We start from the raw sequence: 23633 nt of genomic DNA, 5'->3' as shown, positions 1-23633 counted from the left end.
TGCCCTCTAGTTTTAGACTCTCCCACCATAGAAAAAATACTCTGACCATCTACCCTATCTATACCCCTCATAATTTTATAAATCTCAGTAAGATCACCCCTCAGCCTCTTACTCTCCAGTAAGAACAGTCCCAATCTCATCTTATCAGTAAAGCCCTCCACACCAGGCAACATTCTGGTGAATCTCTTCTGCTCACATCCTTCCTGTAGTGTGGTGAGCAGAACTGTACACAACACTCCAAGTGCAGCCTGAGCAATGCTTTATACAGTTTACAATGTGACATCCCAACTCTTATATTCAATGCAACAAACAAGATGCTGGAGGAACTCAGTGGTCAGTCAGCATCTGTGGAAGGAAATGGACAGTCAATGTTTCAAGTTGAGACCCTTCACCTGGACTGATTAAGGGTCTCAACCCAAAACATCGACTGTCCATTTCCCTCCACAGATGCTGACTGATCCACTGAGTTCCTCCAGCATCTTTTTTTGTTCCAGATTCCAGCATCTGCAGTCTCTTGTGTCTCTTTATATTCAATGCCTTGGCCCATGAAAGCGATTATGCCAATGGCTTCTTCACCACCCTATCCACCTGTGTCGCCACTTTCAGGGAGCTATGAACTTGCACCCCAAGGTCCCTCTGTGCTCAACAGTCCTGAGGTCCCTGCCATTTACTGTATATGTCCTGTTATTATTTGACGTCCCTAAGTACATTACCTCACACTTGTCTGGATTAAGTTGCATTGGCCACTGCTCGCCCAACTTTCCAAATGATCTATATTGCTCTGCATTCTTTCACAACCTTCTTTACTATCTACTACTCCACCAACTTTCATGTCATCTGCAAACTTACAAAGCAGTCCACTTACATTCTCATCCAAGTCATATAAATATATACACACACACACTGGTTACAGAGTTCCAGTCAGAAAAACATCCCATTGACTACTGCCCTCTGCCTTCTGTCACCAAGTCAATTTTGGATCAAGTTTGCCAACACACCTTGCATCCCATGTGCCCTAACCTTCTGGATGAGCCTCCATGCGAGGCTTCATCATAAGCAAAGTAAACATGAACATGAATCCAGTAGGAACGTGGCGGAGTAGGAGGAGCTGCCGTGTTGTTCCTGCTGGGTCTATATGAAACCTTTCTAAATCCGTTTGGTGTCGGGCAGTTCCTGGATCAGAAATATTGGCTCAAAATTTGTAGAGAAAACTTGGGAGAGCTGCAGCATCTCATGGGGACACCAATTTCTCAGGGCTCCAAAATGAAGCAGTCATTCCCCATTTTTAGCAATAGACTGCAATATTGCTCATTTTAGGTAGCTGCCATTTAGAAATGCCTAAAAATTGATTTGCCCTGTTTCTGAGTTGGTTTTGGGCCACCGATCTCCAAAATGGACCTCATTGTGCAATTGAAATGCAAATAATATGCAATTTACACCCTGTGTGCCACTCGTATAGTTAATCATTTTAAAAAAGACTATAGAGTCATAGAGTTATACAGCACAGAAAGAGGTCCTTCAGCCCAACTGGTCCATGCTGATCAAGATGCCCCATCCAAGTTTATCTCATTTGCCAGTGCTCAGCCCATAACCTTCTAAACCTTTCCAATCCATATACCTGTCCAACTGTCTTTTAAAAGTTGTTACTGTACGTGCCCCAGCTACTTCCTCTGGCAGCTCGTTCCACATATACACTATACCACCCTTTGTGTAAAAACGTTGCCACTGAGGTTCCTATTATATTATTCCCTCTCACTTTAAACCTATGCCAACGTGTCAAAAGGTTTCTTCACCACACTGTCTACCTGTGACTCCACTTTCAGTGAACCATGTATTTGTACTCCAAGGTCCCTTTGTTCTCTATCACTCCCCAGGGCCCTGCCATTTACTGTGAAAGTCCTACCTGGTTTTGACTTTCCAAAATGCAGCACCTTGCACTTATCCGAATTAAACTCCACTTGCCGTTTCTCGGCTCACTTACCCAGCTGATCAAGATCCCCCTGTAATTTTTGATACTCTTCTACATTGTCCACTATACCACTTACTTTAGTGTCAACTACAAACTTACTAACCATGCTTTGTACATTCTTATCCAAATCATTGATATAGATGACAAGCAACAATGGGACCAGCACAGACCCTGAGGCATCCCTGTGTATGTTTTGAATCTATAAACAAACATGTGTTTAGTTTTAAACCTTATTCCATCAATATCTGTGGTGAATGCAATATCATAGTTGTAACTCCAGAGTAATCTTACCTACATGTAACACTCAAATATTCAGGAAATCCTTCTTAAAATCATTCTTATTAGGGCCTAATTAACATCATCTTATTCCTGGAGGTATGTCAATGCTTGTAGTGACAGGCTGTGGGTCTCCTATTGTCCCATGAGTAGGGTAATGAGGTTGAGCAGTGACCATGAGCAGGACCAAGTTCTCGGGTCAGTCAAATATATGTTGCTCCAATTTAAGGAACACTTTTACAAGAACATAAAGGTTTGGTGATTCAAGGTGTATAATGCAGACCAGTTTTAGCAAAGCAGTGTTCAGACAGAGGCCAACTGTATCAGGTACTGGGTTTTACTTTTGCTCCTAGCTGTACTGAGACTTGACACAGAATGTCAGAGCTGGCCTTGGATTTATTTCAGTCCAAGGATTGGGTCTGTGACACTGCTGACACAACAACGATTAGAAACATCTTGTACATCCTACACCGTTTCCATCTGCCCATCACCTACACCCTCCTCCCTCTGGGTCCCATCCCTCCTCTGCCCTCTGTTCCCATCTTCCCACCAGCTCTCCATTATCTGGTTCCACTCATCACTTTCCTTTCTTATCAGAATCCATAATCTGTCACCTTCTGTTGTCTCCACATCACCTCCCAGTCTCTGTCACTATCTCCAACCTTCCCTCTCCCATCTGACTCTATCTGCCGATCAACCTCTCCTCACCTGGATCCACGTATCACCTGGTAACTCTTGCCCCGCTCTTCCCTCTCACCTCTTTATCCTGACTATCTCCCCTCTACTCTTTCAGTACAGATGAAGGGCCTCGACCTGAAATGTCAACTGTCCATTTCCCTCCACAGATGCTGCCTGACCCGCTGAGTTCCTCCAGCAGCTCGTTTTTAGCACATCCAAATATACTCCCTTCAATAATTATTGCACATTACTCTCCCCCAATTCTTTCTGGACCCCAAGATGTTTTGCCCCTTGCCCCCTCTGCCCCAACTCTCCTCACTACCCAGCCTTCTCTGAACAATGAATTCTGGTCTCTGACCATCAGCACGGTGTACTGGTTGGGTAGCATGGACCTGATGGGCTGAATAGCCTCCTTCTGTGTCATCTACAGCCTATAGCACTCAAGAGAACAAAACCCTCAAGGCAGCCTGTCTATGGTAGGTCTATGATCAGATACCAGCTTGCATGGTTCCAAGATGGTTGGTTGGTACAGAGGGCTGGGATAGAGTGGGCAAGACGGAGAGAATGTCAGAGCCCAGAAAGAAAGAGAGGAAGATAATGTGCAACTATTAATGATGAGAATATATCAGCTTCATGATTCTTCTGCGAAGGAAATCCAACTTGGTGAGTAAAAGGCTATAAATGTGCACTTGGAATAAAACATTAGGTTAACACAACAGACGTTACAAAAGAAGTTATTCCTATCTGATATTGAAAAGTAGACAGGCACCTCTTACGTTTATTCGCGCTTGGTACTTGGCGCTGCCGACCAGGTTCCTCGCGGCACAGCGGTAAACCCCTCCATCTTTGATCTGCGGGCTGGTGACATTCATATGGCTGACGGTGGTGCCGTCCGTCATGGTGTACTGGTTGGTCCGGTGCCCGCTGTCCCTGACGATCAACTCGTCGTCCAGCGTCCAGGAGAGGGTGGGGGGAGGAGCACCCTTTGCCGCGCACATGAGAGAGAACTGCTCGCCCGGATTGACTACCCTTTCGCTGAAGGACGAGATAATACGAGGAGTTCCGTCTGGGAGTGGAGAAAGAGGAGAGCGGGAAAGGAATGAATTCAGGGGTCATGAGTGAATCTGCCCCCTCCCTGCCAAAATAGCAATCTGTTGAATGGAGTTGCATATCATTGAGTATATTCTGCATACTATATTCAATGTCCAGTCACTAACACCAAGCTTCTCACTGGAATTTAACACAACATAGCTTGCAGTCATTCTGTTGAAGAGAAATTGAACTTTATTTCACGATGTAAAGTCGCAGGGAGGGGACACTTTAAGCTCTCCTCAGTGGAATGTGGTCGAGAAAGCAAATGGCCAATCCAAAACCCCTCCCCTTGGGCTCATAAAAGGGCAGAGTACATTTACCCTCCCTTTGACCCAGGTGGCCCTTCATTCCACCCACTCTCCTTTCTATTCCACTCGATTCAGCCCCCTGTTCCCCCTCTTTTGGTAAAATGGGATTAAGATCCCAACAACATCACCAGAACCTGACTGCATATCAAAAGAGGCGAAGAGAAACTTGTCCTCACATGTAACCATAAAAAGTGTGTTCTACTTTGCATCTAAAATTCAGTTCTATTGAATCGACAGAACCAGGTTTCGGGAGCAGAGTACAGATATGCCTTTATATCTGAATGAGGGTAATTTCTACCTTAAGGATTTTGGGTGGTTGTGCTTGGTGCAGGAATGAGTATAGAAGTAATGCTTTCTCTTTATTTTAACTACCTGACCCTGTTCAGTTCCCACTCGGTGTGAGGGAAAGCGATTGTACTCACTCAAAGTTCACCATTGGATGCACCAAGATTACTTCAAGATCGAGGGTGAAGCTCTTTCCTAAACCACTGCAAGAAGTTGAAGTTGCCACAACTGTGCAAGTGGCACTGCCTATGTGTGCCTAACTCTTGGCTGTTGGTTGGAATAGGCAACTGCCCACAGGAAATGCTGAAGTTGCCCAGTCTCAGGTTAATGAAGCACAGATTCGGGTTAGGTTACCTGTGGACCCACAGGTAAAAAGAAAGTCTGCTAACCTGCTGCCCCATCAACTGAGAGCTGGAAGAAACAGAAAAGCTGGCAATCATACAGTGTCCCTCACCACCTCAGGACAGCCCAAGTGCTTCAAAGCTCATGAAATACTTTGAATGTTGCAACATTGGAATGTGATATAGGGTCTCACAAACAGCAATGTGGAAGTAACTGGACACTTTGTTATAGTTCTGACGAATGGTCCCTGGCCTGAAACATTAACTTTGCTTTTCTTCCCACAGATGCTAGCTGACCTGCTAAGTGTTTCCAGCAGATTCCGTTTTTGCTTCAGATTTCCAGTGTCTGCGTTTTTTTGATTTTCAGCTTGTTCTAGTGAGTTTGAAGAATGAATCTCTTCCTTGGTGCTGGTTATATTTACCCGAGGGAGCAACTCCGGCCTTGGTTTAACATCTCATCTGAAGGATGGCATTACAGATAGTGCAGCACTCCCTCACTCAAACACTGAAATACTAGTTTAAAATATCAGCTCAGATCCTTGGACTGAAGACATTGCAGAGTGCTTCCACTGAGCCATTGCTGGTACGATATACCCATAGGCACTTCAGTAATGATGCTAGCATTGAAGTCTTGGCGTAAGCTGAGAGAATAGCTCAAAGTAGAGAGCTCAAAGTGGAGAGGTTAAGTTTTTCAAAGCACTCACCTTCCAAGACAATTATGGAGAAGTCCTGCGCAGTCTGGGACTTCCTGGTGGCAAAGCACTGATAGGCTCCTGAGTGACTCTTCTGTGCAGAGGTGATAAGGAGGGTTTCGTTGTTGATTCCTCGAATGGAAATGTAGCTGTCGGGAACAACAAGCTCGGTGTCTCGGTACCACCTGATGACGTATTCGGGGGAACCCATCACACTGCACGAGAGGATGACAGTACTGCCGATTCCAGTTTTCAGCTTCTTTGGAGTCACTGTTACTCTCAGTGGATCTGCAAACATAACACAGAAATAAGAGGAGAAAATCACCAAAGTGGCAGGGTACAGTAAAATGCAAGTAGACAGCGTGAGCATGAACCTCCCACGTTGATCATTTTTGAATATGTACACTGAATGTGTGCCAGGTCTATCTGGCTCAAGCCCAATATTAGGCAATGGATGGGATGGATTTAAAACACATTCTCTTAGCCTCAAAATGTCACAGAATAGACAGAGAATCAGTGCAGCCAACTTGAACACATCAAGCTGTCACAACTGACAAATGAGATGAATCACTAATTAATCTGTTGTCAGTGGTCTTGGTGGTGAGAGGAATGTTGGCCAAGGCATCAGGGAGAACTGCTCCTAAAATAAATCCATAGGAATTTTTAGATTGACCTGGATATATAGATGATTTAATGTCTTATTTGGAAGATGGCACTCAATCAGTGCACCGAAGCATCAGTCCAAATTCTACACTCAGGTCGTGGAGTAGACACGATTCCAACTCAGAGGGGAAGGGTACTATTAACTGAATCTACTTCCACCATATTTTAAGATATTGAGTTATTGATCATGGCAACTTGATGTGTAAAAATAAGAATACATTTCTCTCCAAGTTGTAATCCTAATAGCCTTTATGAGATCTTCCAGTTTAGCAGCTAATAAAGACAAATATTTCTGACCTATTCCTTGGCCCTCTGATACCCCCTTGGAAAGACCTGGAGGAATTTTCCTTGCTGTTTGGAGCTACAAAGGAAAAAACAATCAAAATAAGAGGGACTCTTGGATTTAAAAGGGGCAATAGTTGTAGATAATGAGCCCCTTTCAATACTAAACATTTTTGATCTAGCTCGGTTAACATCAGAGTCTGGACAGACGACTAGTAAACAGGCTGTGTTCTGAAGAGACCCCTTCTAAGTCAACAATCATAAGAGAAGTTGAATGTTTTAAACTGTGTGGACAGAGCCAGGACACTTCACAACAACAGACTGAATCCAGCACAGACATGAAAATACCATCTTAACACAGAGTGCTCCATGATTTTCCAACACGTTCATATCCATGTTAATCATTCACCACAGATGAAGTTGGATTAATGAGGATATTGCTCGTTAGTTGGCTGTTCTGTGTTGGTCAGAAACCCTCTCTGCTTTACTCTGTAGCTGGAAGAGGGTTCTGTGAGAGTGAAATGTCTTTGAAAGAGAAGACCAAAGAGAAAGGGATGGCGAAAGGTGACAATGCTAAACTTATAATATTTTCTGGCCTAAAGTGGCCTGCTCAATTATGCCTGGCATTATGAGTAAATTTGCAGCATCCAAATGAATTATCAATTTCTGCAAATGGATTAATTCATTTCACCCCGGATGAGATGTCAAACACAGTGAAATAAAATCCTAGAAAACATACTGTAGGCCATTGGCACAAGGGGACTGTGTTGGTATATGTACATCACAAAACTGTCTCCATTCAATTCATCTCAAATATAAATGCGCTAATATCGACCGGTCAATGTCTGTTTATGTTCTAGGTTGTTCTCCAGAGCCACAGATAGACTGATTTCCTTCCCTAAAGGACATTAGGGAACTCGATGGGTCTTTAAGGCAATCCAGCACTGATACCAGCTATTTTTTAATTAATTCAACTTAAATTCCTAGCTGCTGTAATGGAATTTGAGTCCATGGCTCTGGAATAGAAACCAAGACCATTGAATAGTGAGGCATTAATTTAACTACCAGGTCACTGTACTTCATAATGAAGCAACAAAGAATCTGCTGGAGATTGCTTGTTGCTCCAGATTCCAGCATCTGCAGTCTCTTATGTCTCCATTGTACTCCATAATGGGTATCAGACACAGATTGACAGCTTTAATTTGCTGTTTTGATACCCCATATGAAACAGTTAGTGTAACATTAGCTAATATGTTCCATTCTAATGTGAGGCCAATTATGACCATGGCGCCAGTGTGCGGTGTCCACTTTCTCATGCATCGGGAAGGTACTTCTGTGAGATTTCCATGTGAAGGAGCTACACTCCATTTGCACAGCTCATCGCCTGGTTCTGGAAGCATTGCCATGACAGCCCAGTCATGCTACGTGATTATCCGTCTGCTCTAGATGACTCACTGTGATGCTGGTGCCCTGCATTGATACCCTACCCATTGGGCATGTTTGTCAACATGAAATATTTAGCAAGGTCTGTCTTGCATTGCATTCTGCTCCACCAAACTGGTCATCCAACACTCCTGTTGAAGCGATAGAATAAAGGTGGGAGATTGACCCCTTAACCCCTGACAGACAAGGAGAGGAGTAAATCAGGGTGTGAATGAAATCCCATCCAAACATCTAATTTCTCTTACTGATGTAACACTAAATTTGGGTCCAAGTAAACTGGTCTGTGGAGGCAGTTATTTGTTAATGAGGCTGCATTTATGATATTACACTATGTTAAAGAAGACCTGCTCTGTTCCACAGGTTGTAATATGTCAGTGAAACTCCACTCCCAGAGCTGATGTTGATCAACTAGTTTTCTGGGAAGCAGGAGATGCTAGATCACACAGTACAAGCAGCCCAGGAGTAGGAGTGCTACCAATCCCTCAAACACATCTTCAACCAACATTGGCTAAAGCAACCCTCCTCATCATCCCAAACCTGATACCTGTCCCCACCATCCCAACCCTGTTATCTGCCCCATCCTGGCCGCCTGCTGGAAACCCACCAAATGTATTGCCTCATGATTTAATTGGTATATTAAATTGGTTTATTATTGTCACATGTACAGTGAAAGACTTTGTTTTCCAAGCCATCCATACAGATCATTTCATCACATCAATACAAGGAAAAAGCAATAACAGAATGCAGAATAAAGTGTTACAGTTACAGAGGAAGTGCGGTGTAGGCAGACAATAAGGTGCAAGGCCATGACGCAGTAGATTGTAAGGTCAAGAGTCCACCTTGACCTGTGTGATTTAGCTACAACTCTTCCATCTCAGACATTACTGTTCCTCAACCTCTCCCTCCTGCAATCTTTTGCCTACAATGTTGGACTTCCCAAACACGGGCAAATGGGCCAAACACAGGCAAATGGGACCAGCTTGGGTGGGCACCTTGGTCAGCATGGATGTGTTGGGCCGAAGGGCCTGTTTCCATGCTGTATTATTCTATAACCTTTCCCTGAAGGACTAACACTTTCCTTTCACCTCTCCCTACAGATGCCTAGTCTATGCTCTTGGTAACAGCTGAAAAAGATTTGACTTGTCCCAACTTTACTGCCTTCAAACATCAAAACAGATGCTCTGCACAGAAGTAGTTTTTGAAAGTATACAAATATACAAATTAAACAGACAGACAGGGAGCGGAGAGGTGGCAGAGGAGGGATGACAAGTTAACATTAGATGAGAGAAACTGCTGGATTCAGGCCACCCAAACATCCGCCTTTCTCAGTATGAAGCTAAGAGTGGAAGTGCATCGACCTCCTCCGGCCAAGAAAGAAGCACTTCAGATGAATTAATTCCTCCTCCCTCCCTTTGACTGTATAATATAATTGCAAGGGGCAGTGAGAAAACTAGTATTTTCCAGGGCTGAGGGAGGAGACACTGTCAGTGAAGAAATAGATACTTTGAACAAAGACCTATTGGGTCCCTTAGACTAGAGTAGTGCAAGTAATGCAATATAAAGCACATAGTCTTTTCCCAGGGACAGGGTGCTAAAATTAAGAGGGCATAGGTTTAAGATCAGAGGCGAGAGATTTAAAAGGGACATGAGGGGCAGCTTCTTCACGCAAAGGCTGGTGCGTATTTGGAATGAGCTGCCAGAAATAGTGGCTGAGGCGGGCACATTAGCAACATTTAAAAGCCATCTGGCTAAGTACATGGATAGGAGAGGTTTAGAGGGCTATGGATCAAACACGGGCAGATGGCACTTGCTTGCAGGGCAACACAGTCGCCATGGACAAGTTGGGCAGAAGGGCCTGCTTCCATGCTGTAAGACTCTATGACTTTGTGTTAGACTCAAAGGCATGTCAGAAATAGACCCCAAGATTGTTTTGTTGGGGGACATGATATTAATAATCCCAACATCCAATGTAATGTTGGTTTTCCTTTTGAAGCAAGCAAAGTTTGCAAAATGCATCCAGTGTTTTCTTGCTCCAACACTGTCCGACAAGGTGAAGTGAACATTTTACTGGCATTTAGGAATTTCTGGTTTGAAATCGGCCTTAGAACCTTGCAGCCAACCCACACAATGCTGACCATATTCCCTGTAAGTTGATCTGTGGTGATCCTCCACATAAGCATGTGGTCACATCCATTGTTCCTGTCCTGTTTCCTTATCTCTGCTACTGTCCTACCAACATCACCCCCACCCCACTACTTCTCTTCAACCACTTATTTCTCCTATTCTTCAATGATAAGAATGACCTCTGCTTCAATTACAAAATACAACAGCCCGTACCTGAGTCACAGGAGATGTGCAGCAACTGCACTCACTACTATGTCTCCACTATGGTCTTAAAGGAATGTGAAAGTTGCTGCAGAAATGCTAGACTTTTCTTCCTTTAACTTTGCCTCTATGTTCCTGGACCCTTTCAACCACAGGAAACAACTTTCAATGCCCATGATCCTATCTCTTCATAACTATAAACTCAAACTACCCTGTTATGTATTCATACAAAAAAGCAATTAAACACATACATATGACTTTGAATTGCTCTTGTTTGTGAAGACATTTAAACAGGATAGTTAAGTAGGTGTGTTTAAAGTTTTACTCTTGACTATACATATTAATGCACAGATAGCATACATTTACACCTATACATGCATTTATATATTATCAACACTACTTCCCCTCAACTTTAAGCTGGCATGTACTCCAGAAAAATTAATTAACCTGTGATCTCAGTGCACTTCAAAGGGAACCCAGAATGCTCTTACCTACTACTTTAATGATTCCAGTAACCTCTGCCGAGCCGAATGTGTTTGTCACCTCACAGATATAGGTCCCACTGTCCTCCACACGCAAGTTGTTGATCGTCAGGCCTGTGATGCGTTTGGTCCATCTGCTGTCTACTGGCAAGGGCCTGTTGTCTTTCAACCAGCGGATCGTTGGGTTTGGGTAACCTGAAGCAATGCAAGGAAGCTCCATAGTTTTCCTGGTTTTAACTTCTCTGGACTGAAAACTGTCCAAGACTGTAGGCGCTGATTCCATAGGATCTGTGGAGAAAAAAAAACACATGGAATGTTGAGCCTTGTGTCTGGAAATGAGTCTTGGATCATTTCAATCTCATTGCCCTTTGCAATGAAGGGAAGAGGGATGACGGGAAAAGACGGAAGGGGAAAGAAGAAAGGGAAGAAAGGAAGAAGGGAAATGGTGCAGGAAGGGAAGGAAGAGGATAAAAGGAGAAAAGGTAAGGAATAAAGGATAGAAAAAACAAGAAAGGAAGGGAAAACAGAAAAAAAGGAAGGAAATAGTAACAAGATTGACAAATAAAATGGAAACGAGAGACAAATTGGATAGAGTCATGGAGTAATACGGCACGGAAACAGGCCCTTTGGCCCAACTCGTCCATACTGAGTAAGATGCCCATCTAAGCTAGTCCCATTTGCCCGTGTTTGGCCCAAAGTTTTGACCAATCTGTCATATAAAACATTGGAGCAACACACACAAGAAGTGCTGGAGGAACTCAGCAGGTCAGGCAGCATCTATGGAGGGAAATAAACAGTCGACGTTTCGGGTCGAGACCCTTCATCAGGACTGGAAAGGAAGAGGGCAGAAGCCAGAATAAGAAGGTCGGGGGGAAGGGGAGGAGCATATGCAGTGATAGGTGAGTTCAGGTGGGGGGGGGGGAAGGTAGGTGGGTGGGAAGGGGGAAGATGTAAGAAACTGAGAGGTGATAGGTAGAAGAGGCAAACAGCTGAATAAGAAGGAATAAAATTTGGATTTCTTTCTAATTCCTATTTTGTTGACCCTACTGCTTCTTGTGCTGAAGGCTATTAATGTCAATTCAAACTCTAAGTTTGTTCCCTTGCCAAAGTATCCCATAGGGTGATATGGTGCAGCTAAACAAGTGCAGTGGCAGCAATTCAGTGTTAAAGAACCATCAGAGAAGATTAACATCATGGTTCATCACCAGAAGTTAGAACATGATGTCTTCTCTCTCTGAGGTCATAAATCTTTGAACCCTCTTCTTCAAAATGCAGTGGAAGCAGAGTCTTTAAATATTTGCTAACAAGGGTTGCCGCGCAGGTTGATAGGGTTGTTAAGAAGACGTATAGCACGTTGGCCTTCATTAGTCAGGGTATTGAGTTCAAGAGCTGCCAGGTAATGTTGCAGCTCTATAAAACTCTGGTTAGACCACACTTGGAGTACTGTGTTCAGTTCTGGTCACCTCATTATAGGAAGGAAGTGGAAGCTTTAGAGAGGGTGCAGAGGAGATTTACCAGGATGCTGCCTGGATTGGAGAGCATGTCTTGTGAGGATAGGTTGAGTGAGCTAGGGCTTTTCTCTTTGGAGAGAAGGAGGATGAGAGGTGACTTGACAGAGGTGTACAAGACAATAAGAGGCATAAATCGAGTGGACAGTCAGAGACTTTTTCCCAGGGCAAAAATGGCTCACACGAGCGGGCATAATTTCAAGGTGATCGGAGGAAGGTATGGGGGGGTGTCAGCGGCAAGTTTTTTACACAGAGAGTGGTGGGTGTGTGGAACGCACTGCCGGCAGAGGTTGTGGGGGCAGATACATTAGGGACATTTAAGAGACTCTCAGATAGGCACATGAATAATGGAAAAATAGGGGGCTATGTGGGAGGGAAGGGTTAGATAGATCTTAGAGCAGGATAAAATGTCGACACAACATCATGGGCCAAAGGGCCTGGACGGTGCTGTAATGTTCTACGTTCTAAGGGTGTGGAAGGTTACCATGGGTAGATGGGCAGGTGGAATTGAACTTATGATCAAATCAGGCTTGATCTTATTAAATGGCGGTGCAGGTTCAAGTGGACAAGTGGGCTGTTCTTGCTTGTAATTCACATGTCTGTAAGAGTCCTAATTGTCCATGAATAGATCCATGAGGATTTACTTTACCTATACCAATAAACAATCTGATCCAAGGAATCTGTGTGACTTTATTAAGTTTTAATGATGAAGGGGAAATTCCATTTATTAGTACAATGTTAGATTCAGGGAGCTTTGTATGAGCATGATGCTCTTCCTGATTTGAGGTAGACCGGATCATATCTCTGACATTCATATTGTCAGTCTCTATATCTTTGCTATCCGATTTACTTCAAAGTTGGTTTTGGTTTGGTGATAGGCAAATTATTTGAAAAGAAGTTCAAAGTTTAAAATAAAGCAGAGTAAAGATTAGCCCAATTTGTAAGTGTAAGTTTCACTTACACTTCTTTCAATTCCATGCAGTGTACATGATGTGACCTCTTCTGCACTGGAGAAACCAAATGCAGATTGGGTGATCACCTTGCAGATCATCTCTGTTTAGTCAGAAGTGGAGACCCTGAGCTGCCAATCACCTGTCCCTTTAACTTTCCATCCAACTCCCACTGTGACCTCTTTGTCTTTGGCTTCCTTCACTGTTCCAATAAGTCTCATTCTAAGTTCGAGGGACAGTACCTTCTCTTCCATCTAGGCATGTTGCAACTGTTGGGACTATTTGTTGAACTCAACAAGTTCAGATAACCAGCCTGTCCTGTTTGTGTCAGAACTGTCTTTCTCTCTTCACAGATGCGAGCGGATCTCCTGACTGTTTCCAGCATTCTCTTCTGTTTCAGATTTCCAGAAATACTGTATTTTTTTATAAATTTTTTTTCATAAATTTTATTTACAGCGTGGTAACAGGCCCTTCCGGCCCAACGAGTCCACGCCGCCCATTTTAAACCCCCAAATTAATCTACCCGTACGTCTTTAGAATGTGGAAGGAAACCAGAGCACCCAGAGGAAACCCACGCAGACACGGGAGAATGCACAAACTCCTTACAGACAGCGACGGGAATCGAACCCCGATCGCTGGCGCTGTAATATCTGCATCTTACAGTTCTAACTTTGTTTCTTTGCTTCCTTTTGCCCTCATTCACCTCCCTCTTTTACATCTCTGCCAAATTAATCACCTGCGATTATCAAGCATTCACTGCCCTCTCTTAGAAGGTACCAGTGGTGCTTATGTGTCATCTGGATTGTCTTGGTCTCTACCCTATCACAGATATTCCCTTTGGTCTCCCCACCCCTCCCCAATCTCTGCAACTTAAAACATGCTAATTTTCTCATGTTTCCAGTTCTGATGAAAGATCATTGACCTGAAACATTCACTCTGTTTCCCTTTGCACAGACTTGCAGATTATTTCCAGTATCTTCTGGTTTTAGAACGGGTTAGAAAATTTTGCAAGAAATTAAACAACAACTGGCATAAAGAATCAAAACATCCCAGAAGAAGCCATGCAGTCCAAACTACACGTGTTGTCTCTTTGCACAGATTAGGGTAGATACTCAAAATAAGCACACTCCATATAAATGTACATCTTACTTAGTCATTCATTTGATGCTCTTGCCACTGGCGAGACCAGCATTTACTGGCCATGACCAATTTTGCCTGAACTAAGTGGCTTGTTGGGTCATTCCAAAGGCAGCAAAGAATCAACCACAAGAGGGAACATCCATAGGCAAGTCTGTGTAAGAACAGCAGATTCCTTTTGCTAAAGGATTGTGGTATTTAAACAACATTCCGATAGCTTCACCTTCACCAATACTCACATTTCATTCCTGATTTTATTTCGATTCAAGTAATTATATTCCTCATCTACAATGGTGGAATTTAAATCCATTTCTCAGATCGATAATCTAAGTCTATAAATCCTAGTCCCATAACTTAACCATGATGATACGGAGTAGAATTGAATGAATTGCAAACACAAATTCAACTTGGAGGGAATAACATGGTGCCCATTACAGAGACATGGTGGTAAGGTAGAATGAGCTGGGAATGAAATGAGTCACACCATAAATTAAGGATGAAATATCTTTGGCAATAAAAGAAGATGTAATGAGAGGTAAACAGGCAGTGAAAACTTCATGGCTTGAACTAATTAATAAAAGAGAATTCAAAACTAGTACAAGTTGTGTATACTCTTGTGCTGGTAGACTCCATGAAGTGGTAGAATAAGGTTGGACAAGCATGTAGTAAAGATGAAGACAAAATAGACTGCAGATGCTGGAATCTGGAATAAGGAAAAAACAGAATACTGGAAGAACTCAGCAGGTCAAACAGCATCTGTGGAGTCAAAAAGTGCATGTCAACATTTCGGGTCAAGACCCTGCATCATGACTCAACCCTTGGTAAAGACGAAATGCTTTTAAAAGGGGGTATATATTGGTTAATAAAGTTTGGAACATTGTTCCACAAATTGGATTTCATTCTTGGTCAGTTGGTAATTTTATATCTAAAATGTATAAATTTCTGATCAGCATAGGTATTGAGGAATATGGGAGAGAAGATCAGCTTTGATCTCACTGAATGGCAGCACAGGCTAGATGTCCTAATTGTGCTCCCATGTTCCAATTAGTCCCATTCCCCCATTTATTGCCCGTATCTTTGAATGTTATTTGCTCATGTATATGCATAATTTCCTTTTGAGTATTATGGCTGAAACTGCTTCCATCATCCTCTTCAGAGATCCATTCCAGATCTCAGTTCAGACTGCATAAATATTTGCTCCTCGGTTTCCTCCCTGAATTTTGGGCAACAACCTTAAGTCTGTATCTCTCAGGTACCAGTGGAGAATTGTGACTGAACATAAGTAAAATATACATTTTCAATTATGGTTGTGCTTTGAATATTCATTTTGTGAACTGGATTGTTATTATAGCAATAACCCCGGCAGCTTTATTTTCCTTAAGATTAGTGCTTGTTTCAGTGCTTGAGCTGCAAACTCAAAATCTGGCTACCTCAGGAAGAAAATTAATTGCGTTTCTAGATCTGTGTAAATGGCAGCTTTTTGTACAAGACATATTGGAAAATCATTAAGTTACATCGCTACGAAGAAAAATAACTCCTTTCTTTTCTATTCATTTCAATTGTTGGATAGAAACAGCCTGGCTTACAGGTGTGCAATTGTTCTCAGGTGAACTAATGTTCAATCAGAAGACAATCCACACCATTTGATTTCTCACTCCATAAGAGTTAAAATACTCAAATATCTCAAGAGTTAAAATTGAAATTAGAAACTTATTATACAACTGGTTACATCAAAATATAGTCCTAGTGTTGTATGAGTATAGTCTAACACTATTTTAGACATAGTTATGACCAGCTTGATCCACTAGTGTAAGCAGTGTGACACATGAGAAGTTAAAAGAAAAAATGATAGACATGAAGACCATCTTAAGTGAGTCTGGAAAAAATGGATGAAGGATGATCCTGTGCTAAGGGTCAGAGGATTTCTAACTTGGCTGTACAAGGTATAGTCATCTTTTGTTCTTTTTAAGTCCATACTACACGGACCAATCTCTAACTCACCACATGCGTGATCTCTGGAAAATTGCTAAGGCTCCATCTAACAGAAGTAGGAGGAAAGGGATTGTAGACTAAACCTGTGTGGAACACTCAATCAAATGCAATGCTGCCTGAATCAATTATCATTGCTGTTGGATTCTGCTCAACCTTCCCCCCACCAATCTCACCCCCATCTCCACCTTCTATTGTATCGTTAGAAAATACCCCACATGGAGAAACAATAAGTTCCTTCATCCCATGAAGCCACATTAAAGTCTCCCTTTTAATGCATGAACACCTGTTGAAAGAATACATCACTGCCTTGGATCCCATCCAATTTAAGGACACTTCTGTGAAATACATCTTTACACACAGGAATTTGTCCACCTCATTAGTTGGATTTTTTTTTAATCAGTCTTGGGTATAATTTATATTATTTCTTCCCATCCTACCCCTGCCAACAACAGCTTTCTAATATTAATCTTGAATATGTCCATTACGGAACAATAAAATTCACAGACCCAAAGGAATTTACTACCACAGTGGAAGCAAGGAGCTTAGAATACTTTGAGGGGAAGCTGATGGTAAAAGCATAGAGGTAACGTTGATGGGGTTGAATGAAGAGGGGTGTTGGTCCTGTCCTCTTTTGGAAAAATACTGTAAAGACATTTTTAACATTATTTCAACTGTATTGAATATTGATTTACAACCTCACCCTATCACTGCAATTTTTGGATTACTAAGGATAGAGTCTGGCCATTTATCTGCTTCTGCTTACCGTATGATTGCCTTTGTTACATTAATGGCCAAATGATCCATTTTGCTTAAATGGAAGGATCCAATACCCCCGACTTCTTTTCAATGGTTCTCTTAAACTGTGTCATGTTTAAACTTGGAAAAAATTAGGATGGTACTGTTGATCCTTCACTTAAATTTGAAGATATTTGGAGTCCATTCATTCAATATTTTTACATAATATAGATCCCTCTTCAATAACTTTCCAATTTAGAGGAACGGAGTTGACGACATAATCTTGCTCTGTTTCTATTGAGAAATTTCAGTCCAGTCTTTTTTTTCTTTTTTTTTTCTTTTTTTTCTTTTGAAGTTTTTCTTTTTTAGTTTGGTTTGATATATTGTTTATAATTTTTCTTATTGATTTGGGGATTTTTTTTCTTTTCTTTTATATACACAATAAATCTTTTTCTTTCCTTTCTTTTATATTATATTCATTTACTAAGAGATCGTGGGATCTACAGATTTTTTTTATATTTTGTTATTCCTTATGATTATCTGTGCCATGATTGTCCACCTGATCTCTTTGTATTGCATGTACAAACATTGATGTTATATATTAATCTGTATTAATTTGGAAACTAATAAAAAGATTGAAAAAGAAAGAAGAGGGCTGGGAGGCAGCTTATGTGGAGCATATGCACTGGTATGGACCAGCTGAACAAGTTGCCTGCTGTAAATAACTTGTAACCTTGTGAAACTTTGAGCATCATGTTACAGAAAGATAAAACTTTGCTTCCGTAACTTCACACATAATTCAACAAGTTACACTGTTATTCAAGTTCTGTCCTTTAGTTTTCATTGTTGCTCCAATCAATAAGTAATTATTTGAATTGTTTGCAAACTCTGGACTTGGAAATGACTTGATTTGGTGGTCTTTGTTCTGAATCACCGAGCTAAGATCTCACTCATCAATGTGTCTGGAATATTTCAACACTGAGTTGCCCTGGCTCTCTTACTCTTCCATTGGCAGTGAAAAGACTTTCAAAATTGTAGCTGTTCTCCTATTTCCTTCTGACACCAAAGGGGGCGATTTAGCCCATTGATACTATGCTAGTTCTCAGAGCACATCCATCATTCTCATTCACCCAATTATCTTCCTGCAACCTATTTTCTCTCACAAGCCGCTTCTTACCCTTCTTCGTCTAACCCATCAACAGTCCCTTCTTCTCCTGCCACGTACCTACACAAGGGGCAACTTACAATAGCCAACTAGTCTATGTCTTTGGGAAGTGGGGGGAAACCAAAACACCCGGGGGAAACTCACACAGTCACAGGGAGAACGTGCAAACTCCACACAGGCAGCAATCTGGATCAAGGCTGAACTCGGGTCATGGGAGCTGAGACACAGCAGCACTACGTATTCATTCCTACAGTGCAAAACAGATAAACTGGCTGGCAGCTATGTAAAGTTTGGTTGATATTCTGTGCTGGTCAGGACACAGACCAGGCTGTTTAGCCTCATCAGTGTATTCTGGCTGATCTGTGATCCAGCTATTCCTCATGTACTTTTATACATTTGAATATGGTAGTGGCACAGTGGTAAGTTAATAAGCAACTAACTCAGAGGCTTATATATAAGCCAACCTTTAAAACTATTTTCAACTATTTCAATAAATGGGACCAACTTTTTTTATACAGTGTATAAAAGAGGTATTTTGTTCTGGTTTGGATTGCATATATTCCTGGAATCTATATCACATGAACCTCCTCCTCACTCCAATGGCCTTACATAGTCAAAATCAACATTTCTTCCTACTTTTGCAAACATCCTCCAACAAAATGCCTCAGGATAGAACAATATTTATACATGCTAAATTGATCAGAACGGAATATCAGAAGCAAAATTCTACACACATGCATTATAACATCACGTAGAAGAGAAGATGAAATTCTCAGTGTTTTTCCCTGAGATGAGTTATAAGAACATAAGAAACAGAAGCAAGAGGAGCTCATTTGACTCTTTGCACCCATTCTGTCATTTAATAAGATCCTATCTTACCTTTCACCTCAGTGCCACTTCCCTGCACTAATCTTAAATGCCTTGATTGCCTTAACATCTAAAAGTCTATCTATCTCTATCTAGTGACTGAGTCTCCATACACCGCTTAGGTAGAGAATCCCAAAGGTTCATAATCCTCTGGCTGAACAAGTTTCTTCACATTTGTGTGCTGTAAGGCCAACCCTTTACTTTCAGACAACCCAACCAGGGGAAACATCAGGCCTGTATCTACCCCGTCAAACACTGAAAGAATTTTATATTTTTTATTAAGATCACATCTCATTCTTCTCAATTCAAGAGATTTTGGGTACAATCTGCTTAATCTCTCCTCTCATGACAAACCCACCATCCCAGGAGTTAATCAGGTGAATCTGTGTTGCAATTCTTCTGTCACATCCGTCTTTCCTGAGAAAGGGAGACCAGACCTGCACACAACAATCCAGAAGCAGTCTGACCAGGACTCCAAATATTTGGAACAACAAAGGCCAGCACACCATTAGCCTTCCTAATTATTTGCACCTACATGTTAATTTTCAGTGATTTGTGTGCCAGACCCCTCTGAACACTGACACTGTTCAATTTCTATCTTTTATACCAACGTGGATGAACCATATTTTTCTATATGATATTCCATCTGCCATGTTCTCACTTATCTACTAAACCTGACCACATCCTCCTGAAGTCTTTCTCTATCCTCCTCACAACTCACACTGCCATCCAGTTATGTATCACCATCAATCCTGGCTATATTACACTTCATCCCCACATCCAAAGCATTGAAATAGATTGTCAACAGCTGGAGCCCCAACACTGATCCCTGCAGTTCTGACCCCAACCTCCCAACTGGAATATAACCTGTTTATTCCTGCTCTCTGTTTTCTGTCCATTAACTTCTTCTCAATCTATGTTGGTGTATTACCCCCCAATACCAGGCACCATAATTTTATTTAATAAACTCTTGTGTGGTATTTTATCGAAGGCCTTCTGGAAGTCCAAATACACCATATTAACTGTTCCCCCCCGATCTATTCTCCCAGTTACAACCTCAAAAAATATAGATTTGTCAAACACAATTTCCCTTTCTTAAATCCAATTTGTCTCTGTTCAATCCTGTTTTTTTTAGCATCCTGCTATCACTTCATTGAGAAATATCCCAGCATTTTCCCTACAATAGATAAAAGGCTAATAGATGGTGCTTTGCTGCATTTTCTCCCTCCTTTCTCAAAATGTAAGTTACATTTGCTGCTTTCCAATTTGTAGGAAGCATTTTAGAATCTGATTGGTTCCTGAGGATGGATAAGGAGGAGGGAGATTGGCTCTGAAGCCAGCCAGCATTGGCACATTCCATTAAATGGCCTTCACTGTGCCAACACTGTCCCACACCCATCCCACACCAACGGCATTCTGATCGTAGGGCTTGAGTTTTACTGTGGCTATCATGTTTACAGGCAGTTCCCAGGTTTCGACAGGGTTGCGTTCCTGAGAACTGTTCATAACCCGAACTGTTCGTGAGTCAAAAATGAACAACAGCAGTGTGCGGGAGAGGATCACAGAGGCAGCTGCGACGGGAGAGCGAGAAGGTGCGGGAAGAGCAGCTGCCAGCCGGCCTCAGTGAGTGAGCAAGTGAGTATACTCAGCGCTCCCAGCTTTGCTCTGCTCAACCCAGCCTCTGATTGTGGTGGCTCATTTGGAGGGGATGAGGGTGCATGGAGAGAAGGCATGCGGAAATGCCCCATTCCCACCTGGCAGAAAATGCCTACAGCCCCTTTTCCCTTGGCACTTTCATTTTATTCCCTTCAACTGGTTAAACTCTCTTTTGCAAGCTACTGTTGAATCTGCCTCCACTACCCTTTCATGGGAGCCCACCACCCTAAAAAAGATTTCCCTCTTTTCTCTTAGAACATGGAACACTATAGTACAGTACAGGCCCTTCGGCCCACAATGTTGTGCTGACATTTTATCCTGCTCTAAGATATATCTAACCCTTCCCTCCCACATAGCCCCCTATTTTTCTATCATTCATGTGTCTATCTAAGAGTCTCTTAAATGTCCCTAATGTACCTGCCCCCACAACCTCTGCCGGCAGTGCGTTCCATGCACCCACCCTTCTTTGTGTAAAAAACTTACCCCTGACATCCCCCTTATACCTTCCTCCAATCACCTTAAAATTATGTCGTCCCCCCACCCCCGTGTTAGCCATTGTCGCCCTGAGAAAAAGTGTCTGACTGTCCACTCGCTCTATGCCTCTTATCATCTTGTGCACCTTCTTATCCTTCCTCTGATTACTTTCAAACTGTGATCCTTTCCTAATAGAAAGTTTCTCCTGATCAAACTTCATATCAATTTTGAAATCCTCCATTACTTCTCCCTTCAGTTGTATAATCCAAGTTTCTCTTGCTTCTCAACATAACTAAAGGAATAGGACATCTGGTCCCACCCCTTTGAGCTTCTGCACCCTTTCCAAAGTTTTAAACCCTGAAGACTCTGAAATAAATTGGGAGGGGTGGCAGCTATGTACAACAGTGGGTGGCAAGATGTTCCTTACCGGAAACAGAGAGGCGGGCTCCATTGCTCTGCCGCGTTTCTCCGCTGTATTTATGTCTGGTGATACACCTGTACGTGGACAGCGCGTCCTCCTTTTGTACATCAGATATGTACAAGGCTCCATACGAAGTGATGTGGAATCTACTCCCTGGAGACAAAGAGAAACAAACCGTTCAGTTTCTCGTCGGCAAACAATGTCGACCAGCTGTGGTAAAGGGTTCAAATCGAAAATGCTCTCTGATTGTGCCATTATTTCCTCAACATCTGGAGCATTTATTTTTATTGTAATAATTATCAGCACCGAGCAAACAATCAGAGGCCAAGATTAAGTTGTTGTGAATTTGATTCCAGTGAATTAGGATTGAATTAGGATCTTTTAGCATGTGTATCCTTAAAGTAACAAAAGAATTTGCACTTCCATCACATTTTTCACTGCCTGAGGATGTCCCAATGCATTTTGCATCCAACAAATTACTTTTGATTGTAGCCACTTTTGCAAAGTAGTTAATATGGGAAGTGTGCATCTAGCAAGCACTCACTATCAACACTAAAATATCTGCCAGATAATCCATTTCTTCAGTGATATTGATTAAGGGATACACATGAACCAAGACATTGGGAAGAATTCCATCTGCAGTATTCATGAGCCCTGGCTTAACATCCATGGCACTTCACTCAACTTCCATTGATTCCCTGGTCACCAACAGAACCAAGCGACAGAAATCATTAGACACTCAATTCATTTGAATTTGTTTATGGACAACAACTTCCTGATTTCCTTTCTCAAGTTCTCTGCTGTGCTGTATATTCAGCACTTAAAGGTCTAATTCAATAGTTCCTTGCATAAGGTGCCAGACATTAAACAACAGAAGCCTTGTGGGTGACACATCTGGCCAATAAAACACAGAGCACAGTGCAAAATTCAGAATCAAAATAGACCAGATGACGGAAATCTAAAATAAAATAGAAATTCGTGAATAGAAACTCAGTAGGCAGCATCTGTGGAGAGAGAAGTGGAGTTAATGTTTCAGTTCAATATCTTTTCATCAGAACTATTGCGTAGGAATGGCCTGGGTATTGTGATTAGTGATGTAGTGACCGTGCTCACACTGTTAACAGAGTAGTCCCTGCTAGGGGTGGACTTCCTCTTTCGTGGTAGTTGTATCAAAAATGAGAAGGCATAGATTTAAAGTGAGGGGGAGTTTTTACAGGAAGTTTTTTTGCACAAAGAATGGTTGATTTCTGAAATGAGCTGCCAGAAGAAGTGGTGAAATCAGATAAGATCTCTTTATTAGTCACATGCACATCGAAACACACAGTGAAATGCATCATTTCCGTAAAGTGTTCTGGGGGCAGCCCGCAAGTGTCGCCAGGCTTCCAGAGCCAACATAGCATGCCCACAACTTCCTAACCCATACGTCTTTGGAATGTGGGAGGAAACCGGAGCACCCACGTAGACACAGGGAGAACGTATAAACTCCTTACAGACAGCAGCCGGAATTGAACCCGGGTCGCTGGTGCTGTAAAGCGTTACATTAACCGCTATACAACCGTGCAGATACAATTAAGAGGCATTTAGACAGACACTAAAATAGGCAAGGCATAGAAGGATATGGACCTAATGCAGGTGAATGGATTATTGTAGATGGACAAAAAAAGGTCAAAGAGGTCAGCATGGACTTGGTGGGCTGAAGGGTTCACTTCTGTGTTATACAACTCTATGGCTCTTCCTGATGTCTGTTGCTGGTCAAAGCTATTTCTCATGTCCAGCAACAGTGATGTCATTAAGCAGGCCAAGCATGGGTGACCGACTGTTGCAGCTGGTAGACCTGCTGCCTCACAGCTCCAGTGACCTGGGGTTCAATTCTGACCTCTGGTGCTGTCTGT

At 42.2% G+C, this 23633-nt stretch overlaps 1 protein-coding gene across 1 annotated transcript in view; it reads right to left on the bottom strand.

The window, feature by feature from the left end:
* The window catches only part of LOC127583633 (cell adhesion molecule DSCAML1), a 506127-nt gene that overhangs the window by 198356 nt on the left and 284138 nt on the right, over positions 1–23633 (bottom strand). The window contains 4 exon segments of the mRNA XM_052039813.1: positions 3693–3989; positions 5654–5929; positions 10846–11124; positions 21748–21894. Coding sequence (XP_051895773.1) covers positions 3693–3989; positions 5654–5929; positions 10846–11124; positions 21748–21894 — 999 coding nt within the window.

This window comes from Pristis pectinata, chromosome 27, assembly GCF_009764475.1.
Source record: "Pristis pectinata isolate sPriPec2 chromosome 27, sPriPec2.1.pri, whole genome shotgun sequence".
Classification (NCBI taxonomy): Eukaryota; Metazoa; Chordata; class Chondrichthyes; order Rhinopristiformes; family Pristidae; genus Pristis; species Pristis pectinata.
The sequence above is the reverse complement of the archived record's forward strand: the minus strand, read 5'-3'. Positions and strand labels throughout refer to the sequence as shown.